The 8288-nt window shown below is 21.8% G+C and overlaps 3 protein-coding genes across 3 annotated transcripts; 1 reads left to right on the plus strand and 2 right to left on the minus strand.

The window, feature by feature from the left end:
• Window positions 1-366: 366 nt before the first annotated feature.
• Window positions 367-2137, minus strand: Phum_PHUM609780 (cmp-sialic acid transporter, putative; the record flags this gene model as incomplete). Its single annotated transcript, XM_002432979.1, has 4 exons — window positions 367-849; window positions 980-1301; window positions 1695-1809; window positions 2050-2137. The coding sequence occupies 4 exons, from the start codon at window positions 2135-2137 to the stop codon at window positions 367-369; spliced, it is 1008 nt and encodes a 335-aa protein (XP_002433024.1).
• A 619-nt stretch (window positions 2138-2756) lies between these two features.
• On the minus strand, window positions 2757-4103 carry Phum_PHUM609790 (uncharacterized protein; the record flags this gene model as incomplete). The annotated part of the gene is made up of 2 exons (XM_002432980.1): window positions 2757-3297; window positions 3421-4103. 2 exons carry the CDS (start codon window positions 4101-4103, stop codon window positions 2757-2759), a joined length of 1224 nt encoding a protein of 407 aa, XP_002433025.1.
• Window positions 4104-5363: 1260 nt separating this feature from the next.
• Window positions 5364-6385, plus strand: Phum_PHUM609800 (fgf receptor activating protein, putative; the record flags this gene model as incomplete). The annotated part of the gene is made up of 3 exons (XM_002432981.1): window positions 5364-5766; window positions 5917-6132; window positions 6213-6385. 3 exons carry the CDS (start codon window positions 5364-5366, stop codon window positions 6383-6385), a joined length of 792 nt encoding a protein of 263 aa, XP_002433026.1.
• Between the last annotated feature and the right edge of the window lie 1903 nt (window positions 6386-8288).

Here is an 8288-nt window from a genome sequence, read left to right on the forward strand (position 1 = left end):
TAATTTGTGCCATTATTTAAAATGATTTGTAAAAATATTTAAAATTATTCAACAAAATTAAAAAAAAAAAACTCAAATTTAAATTAACGGTTTTTTTTTTAAAAACCGTTACTAAATTAACTGTTATTAAACTATTTTAAAAATAAAACAAATGTTTCATTTTTTTCTTTTTTTATATATTTAATAAATAGTATTTTAAAACTTTGGTTTAATTTCTTTTTAGAAAAAAAAAAAAAAAAAAAATCCTAATTTATGTCTAAATTGGGATAAACAATATTTCATTTAAATTAATAACAGGTAAACGATTTTTTTTTTTAAAATTTAAAATAATTCAAATAAGTCTTGATAAAATCAAAAAAAAAAAATTTAAACATTTTGAAGTTGTCCTTCTTTTTCTTCGTTTGTTTTTTCATGAACAATTTTGGTTCTATTCGCAACAGGATTTTTTGAATAAACATACAGCGAATAGGAAACTATACCGATTGCGACAATCGTGTTTAATTTTAATTCGATTCCGAAGAAAATCCAACACAAAACGGCCGTAAGTAAAATTTCTATTGCACTTGCAAACGTTTTTAATATGCTGTTTAAATTTTTTAAAAATAAACTAGTTATTATTCCAACGAATGCATTGTTTATTATAATGGCCACGACTAATGGCCGAAAAATAGGTCGAAATGATTCCTCGGAAAATGCCGATACCGTTTCACCTTGAATAATGAGTATTGTTAAATTCCAAAAAATTGAATCTAAGTACATGAACATGTTTTGAATAAAAATATTAACATTTGTGTCAGATTGTTTGAGAAGATGTTCATTATAAACGCCGGCAAAGCAGGAACAAAGAGTCTGTAATGATATTAATTATATTAAAAAAGATGGTGAAAATATTGTGAAGTAATACTTTCACAAAACATGAAACTTAGTATGTTATAATTTTCACCTGAATTAAAATAAGAATTAAATAAATTGAAAAAACATTGTTTATGGATGCATTTTGATTTTCATACAAATTAAAAAAATAATTCCAATCAATTTGTTGTATTATACAACCGCAAGTCAAAAGTCCAAGCGACATCCATTGAATTTTCGATAATTTTTTATTAAAAACTAATTCGAATATGATTCCAGTTATGACTACCCTCAATTGTAGAAGTATAAAATAATTTGTGGGTTCAAAATGAGATAGATTTATGAATGCTAAATTGTTGTAAATGCAGTATAAAAATGATGGAACCAGATAAAGAGATAAAATTTTCATATTTCCACTAACTTCACTCCATAACGAATGTAGTGAATGGCTAAAAATTAAAAACAATTAAAGGACATTACTATTTTAAAAATTGCATTGAATAGTACTTGTATTATCTTAAGTTTTAGTATATAATAAAAATTATTATAATTGAAATTTGCAATTATTGTGTGACATTAGAAAAATTTTTGAAAATTTGTAATTTAAATTCTTAAAAGTACAACGACAATATAGACGAATTAAAGAGAGAGTTTTTTCCGAGAGTTGAAGAATTCAAATTACATGACTACAAATTACATGATAACTCAATGATGCAAATTTTTACAAATGAATACAAAAGATAATAATTTAATGATAATTATGAATCATTAAAATAAAATTAATTAGTTAAAAACAACAAATTGTGTAACAGAATTATAAGAAAAATAAAAATGTCACTTACTCTTTTAAATAGCAAGCAAATGCTAGTAAAAGTTTTAATGCTTCTGTCAAAAAAACAACTGTGACAGTATTATAATTATATCCTTCTTTTGAATGAGATGCTGACACAAAAACACCTGAGAAAATAATGCATATTTAAAATATAAAAGTTTTATAATTAAACAAAGGAATTCCATAAAAAGCGAAATAAGCAATGGTATAGTGAATATTTGATAAAATTGTATCAAAATAACAGTTAACAGATAAATAAATAGATAATAAGTATAATAACTTATTAAAGCAACAGAAAAAGATAGTAAGTAATTAAAAATTAAAATAAAACAAGAACAAATTATTCATTAATTGAACAAAATCACTTACCTTGGGGCTGCACATAAAACCATGTACATTATAAATATAACAAAACCTCCAAAAGAAGTGAAAAATTCCCGTAAATTGTTTCATATTTTATTAAATTATTCAATTTATTTATTTCGACTTTAAACATGACATATAATCAACTACAATTAATGAATAAAAATCAGTGAAAATGAGTAGTTCCGAATAATTATTTAAGATCTCTTGTTCTGCCATTGTATTTTACCAACATCTGAATTTAACTAATTAAAATTTTATCTTCCGTTAAACCGGAAACCGCCTTTTTTTTTCTCGATTGTTCGTTGATAGTTAAGAGTGGGGGGAGTATTTGAAATACAATAAACCTGTTCCTCTCATATCTTCTAAGAAATTGTCTTTTTTTTTTTTTTTTTTAAAATATAATACTTCAAATTATTAAAATACAGGAAAATAATTTATTAAGAAAAAAATTTTTCCTTTTAAAATTTCAATTATATTTTGTATAAATTTATATTTGATATGAAAAATATTATACAATATAAAATATGGCTTAAAAAAATTGTAAAGGAATATAATTTTTAAGTATAATTTATTTATATAATGTATAGTATAGCACAACCAATAATACTCAAAAAATGTTATAAAAATACTATTATTATCCTTGATGTAAATAATTATAAAAAAATACAATTGTAAATTTTTTTTTATAGAAAATTTCATTACTTTTTCATCTTATTTCGATTAGAGATTCATCAAGTGTTACATTATATGTTAATAGTTTTTGATATTTTCTTAATAAGTTACGCCAATAGCATTTTATTTCTTCAAATCTTAAGTGATTCATTATAAATTTTTGACCCTGTTCAGCAATTTCTCGAACTAAATCATCATGTTCTTTGAGAAAATAAATTAAATCAGTTATATCTTTTTCGGATGCATTTTCATCGAGGGGAACATAATGAATCCAAGGTTTCATAGCTGGATAAAAAAATTCTAACCATTCTTCTCCAACATGGATAACTAGCGATCCACATAAAAATAAATGTTTGAAACGAAAACTGGCAGCTACACCTCTAAAGTTAAACAAATATTTATACTGACAATGGTGCTCCAGCGATACTACTTCAGCTGGTTCCTTTCCTAATGTGTCTTTTAATGATTTCCATGCTTGATTTTTTGTATACTGAGCATCTATTAAATCAGGTCTTTTTCTCGATAGCAAAACAAGAACATCTCGTTTTTCAGAAGTTCTAGACCCTCTGAAAAATCTGCAATATTAATAAATAAATCAATTTATTTTTTAAAAATTTACTTATTCCTATCAGATTATTAATTATATTTTTTAATTTAAATATTAAAAAAAATAATAATAATGATGATGTTGAATTTACCCGATTGATTTTTTTTTATTCCAAGGCCATTTTGATGATTCTTCGCTTAATTTTTTTCTATGGAGATCCCATCTTCCCAAACCAGTGGGATAAGTTTTGATGGCAGGTCCTCCCTCCCAAAATGACCAAGCCGGATACATTATATCTAAATAATCTTGAGTTTTACTAAAAGAAAAAACGGGACCAAACAATTTAAAATGACGACTGATTTGCGGCCAATCTCTAGTATTAATTATTAATTCTGTGTTTTTTAAATGAGAAATAATTTTTTTAATAAAATATTCGATTCCGCTACATCTGGATGGAAATAAACAGTCTTTGTCCCTGTATAAACGTTTTTCATAAATAATGTAGGTTGTACCTCTGGACCTAATACTGTCGATCATTTCTCTTGTGATACCATTTTTGAATGGTTTCAAATCATTTTTCAAAGTTTTGAAAAAACAACTGCAGTTAGAGTACGGACAATTTTTGTAATTACTTTCGGCGAAATTAATTTTTGAAATTATTTTACTAGCAAAATCATCTTGGTATTTATTTTTCCCTAAATTTTCATCGAATTCACCTGAACACGTGCCGTCAGTTTTACTGCAAAATTCATTGCTACAACTAAAAATAAATAAATTAAATAATACTATTACAATAAATGCACAAACAAAATTAAATTGAAAAAAAACGGTCATCATAACCGATTTGTTTACAAAATTCCACCGCCATGTAAAAATGTTACGAAAATTATTTGATATTATCAAGTTATTATTATTATTATTACTAGGTTTTATTCATACTCGATACTGTTTCGTTATTAATTTTTATTTTTAAATTTCAAATACATATTTAATTTTTATAAAAAATTTCCTTTCCTTATGGTTTATTATTTTCAGAAATATTCAGTTCATTAGTTGTTATTACTTCAAAAACATAAAAACAAAAATTTTAATGTTTTTGTATCAAAACTTATTATTAATTCTTATTAAGTTGTTAAAGGAATCCATTTTAATTTTTTCACTTATGTTATATTTTGAAAAATTTCATCATAATATGCATTAAAATTTTTAATTACTCATTATTAAATATAATTAAGTAAAGAAAATAAAAGTCTATTTGTTCATATTAGGATTTAATTGAAACTAATTTAGAGTTGTAAAATTATTTTAAAGAAGATGTTTTTATAACTTTCATATGGCGATAATGCAAAAAAAGAAAATAATTAAAATAATTAAAATTCCGTATTTGTAAAAAGTAATTATGCTTCTAAATAAAGTAAATTATATTATTTAAAAAAAAAAAAAAAAAAACAAGTTTGATTTTCAGTTAAATTTAATATCATTATGCTGCCACCTATGAAATTTTTAAGTAAACCATGCTTATCAATGTATAAAATTTATATAGGTTATAATGAAAAAAAAATATATATATATATTTTATTGCCATAAGAGAAAAATTTATTGTTTATCAAGTTAAAAAATTAAATTATATTTAATTACTAATTTTTATTATTTTTATATTATTAAATTTGTTGTTTTACTTATTATTTTGTAACTATAAGTTGAAATATTTTGGTTAACCTTATAATTGTCATATCATGACAATTGTTTTTAGAAATCATTTAAATTTATAAAGATTTTATTATATATTTAAATTTTGTTACATTATTAAATAGTTTAAAGCTTGAAAAATTTTTTTTATTATTGACGTTTGCATTATTTTGTAAAATGATTTTTATTTCAAATTGCTTATCTCAGGGTTTTTATTGTTTTTATAAGGAAAAAATTATTTAAAATGGTAAGTTAACCATAGAAATAATATAATACCTTTTTATCTTTGTTAATTGCATTTTTTTTTTTTATTGTTCTTTGTTTTTTATTTTTATGTTTTAACAGTTGAAAACGTCAGATACGGAAGTCCTTTTGCCTATTTATAACAAAAAAGGACCCAACGTTATGAAAATATATAAAAAAAGAAATTTTTTCTCATTTAAAATTTCAATTCCAAGTGTAACATGGCTGTGTGTCACTTCATCTTTTTTAACATTTTTTTTTTGTGTCATTTGGTCGATATTATATAATTTTGAAGAAGCTAATGCTACTCATTGTTCTGTAGAAAATTTCTTACCTTCAATATCGGCTGCAATAGGTCATTTTTATCCTCAAATATATGTATGGAACACTTCTGTTATTTTACAAATGATTCCAAGATTAAAAATAGCAACCATTTACCTTCATTATTATTCATCTGTTATTCATGAAAAATATTTTCATCTATGCTATTTATCATGGATTTTTAATATTTGTGAATTATGGGCTTTATTAGGATTATCATTGATTACCTCAACGAGTAATTACAGTAAGTATCGTTGGTTATGAATCCATTTTTTATTATGCACACATCACACATTGTTTACTTTTACTTTCTCTGTGATGTTATTAATTTTATTTTATGACAGACAACAAGTAACAATCATATAAAAAATTTCTTATTTTATACTTCTTTCAGATATTCATGCATTTTGCTTTGTTTCATTTTTATTTTCGTCCATGTTTTATATGGTTCTATCGTGCTTTCTACTTAAATTTAGAAGGAAAATTCCATTGGAAAATTCGGAAAAAGGCAGCGTAAAATGGAAAATTAGATGTTCCATTATAAACATATGTTGTTTTTTTTTAGCAGGATACTTTTTTAGAAGGCATAACATATATTGTGAGCCTAGAGGTATATAAAAGATTATCGATTACTAGGTATAATAATACTTCAATTAATTATTATTATTATTATTATCATTTTTCTTTCAGTTTATTCATTATTTGCATTTTTCGAATATGGTGTGGTAGCTAGTAACATATTATTTCATTTTTCTGCCGTTTGGGATTTTTACGATAGAATCATGACAATAGATTCATCTTATTGTGGATTTCAAATCGATTACAATCCGCCATATAAGTCAGCGATATATGATTTTAAATAATAATTTGACTTTATATTTTGTATTTATGCCATCGAAAGTAAATATTAAATTAATCAATCAATAACTGTGATAGAAAATATGTTAGGAAAGTAATTTTTTTTTTTTTTTTTTTTTCTTTCTTGCCTAAAGAGTTTTTAAACTCTATTATAGCTAAGGGGTTTGTGATAATATGCAGGATATTTACCTTCAGGGTTGTAACTACTTAAAACTTTTATATAAAATTTTGTGTTCATTTTTTTTTTTTTTTTTCTCCCGAGTAAAATTACTATTATGAAAAAAAAAAAATGAACCAATAACAAAAGTCATTATTATTTTGTTCGAAAATAATTTTTTTAAAATGAAATATTACTCAGTATTATTATTTTATATTATTTTCCTTATTATTATTATTATTATTATTATTATTTGTAATAGTGTACAATGAATGAATTGCCTAAAAAAATTATTTTATATAAATTATATCAAAATGTACTTTTTTTTTTTAAATAAATATATAAATATATAATTTAATATTTTTAATTAATTTTATTTTGAATTAATTGTAAAAAAAAAAAAAAAAGAAAAATGGCTGCTGGCATTGTATTTATTTAAAAAAAATTTTTTTTTTTTCAAAGTACAAAAAAAAAAAAGTTATTAAGATCAATAAGTATTATGTAACATCTATTAATATTATGTGACAATATTAATAAAAATAATTTAAAAAAAAAAATTGTATAAAAGTTTTGTTTTCCTTTTATAAAGTATATTCATTTACATCATGAGAGGAAGTTGATTGATAATAATAATAATAATATCAAGAAACATCTTTAAAAAAGGAAAGGAAAGGAAAGGAAAAGGGTAAATAAATAAAATAATTATAAATAAATATAGGAATGTTATTTGATGATAGAAGAAGAGAGATAGATAGATAGAAAGAGTTTGTTTTACAACTTAAATTAGATTCTTTAATTTTAAAGCCATAGTTAAATAGAAAATAAAATACTTTAATTAAAGTGAAAAAAAAAAAAAATGGCGTAGGTAGGCTTTTAAACCTGGTTATCTGATCCCATGAGACATTTTTTTGATATTTTAAAATTTTAAATTGACTTTTATGTCACTATAAAACCTTTACAACATATTTTACACACACATCTTTTTTTTTAAATGTAAAACGCGCACACACACACATAAATTAAAAAAATAAATAAATAAAGTAACGACATGTGAAAAAGAAGCAGAGAAAAAAAAAATTTTTTTTAAATTTAATTTTTTTTTCGTATTTATATTAATATATATTTTATATTATTAAATAATATTATTAATTAATATTAGTAAAAGGGTCGTTTTTATGATTTTTAACCATTTTTCTTTTAATAAATAAATCAAAATAATTATAAAAAAAAAGGTTAAACATAAATTTTTTTTTTTTTTAAATTTATTTTAAACCTCATGATAATAATAATAATAATAACTTATACGCTTGGGATTTGGATTAAATATTATTATTATTAATAATTTATTTTTAGTAAAGAAAAAAACAACATCATAATCATTATTATTAATTAAATAATTTAAAAAAAAAAAAAAAAAAACACAAAAGCATAAATTTTCAATTTTTTAAAAAAAGGAAATTAATAATATTTAATCTAATAATAATAATAATAATAATAATAATAATAATAAATAGATTTTTTATGTTATTTTTTTTTAAATCTAAAAAAGATAATTTTAAATAAAAATCTTTTAAAAAAAAAATCATTAGAAAAAGAAAAAAAAAGTAGGAAAAAAGTTTTGTTGTTCAAATTTATCTGTCTGGAAAATGACTTTTCCTTAAAGAAAAGAAAAGAAATCATTTTAAAAAGAATTTTCTTTTTTTCTACGATTCACGTCACATTTTAAGGTTATTTTAGCAAATTCTTTTAAT

This window comes from Pediculus humanus, genomic scaffold (assembly GCF_000006295.1).
Source record: "Pediculus humanus corporis 1103172108318 genomic scaffold, whole genome shotgun sequence".
NCBI lineage: Eukaryota > Metazoa > Arthropoda > Insecta > Psocodea > Pediculidae > Pediculus > Pediculus humanus.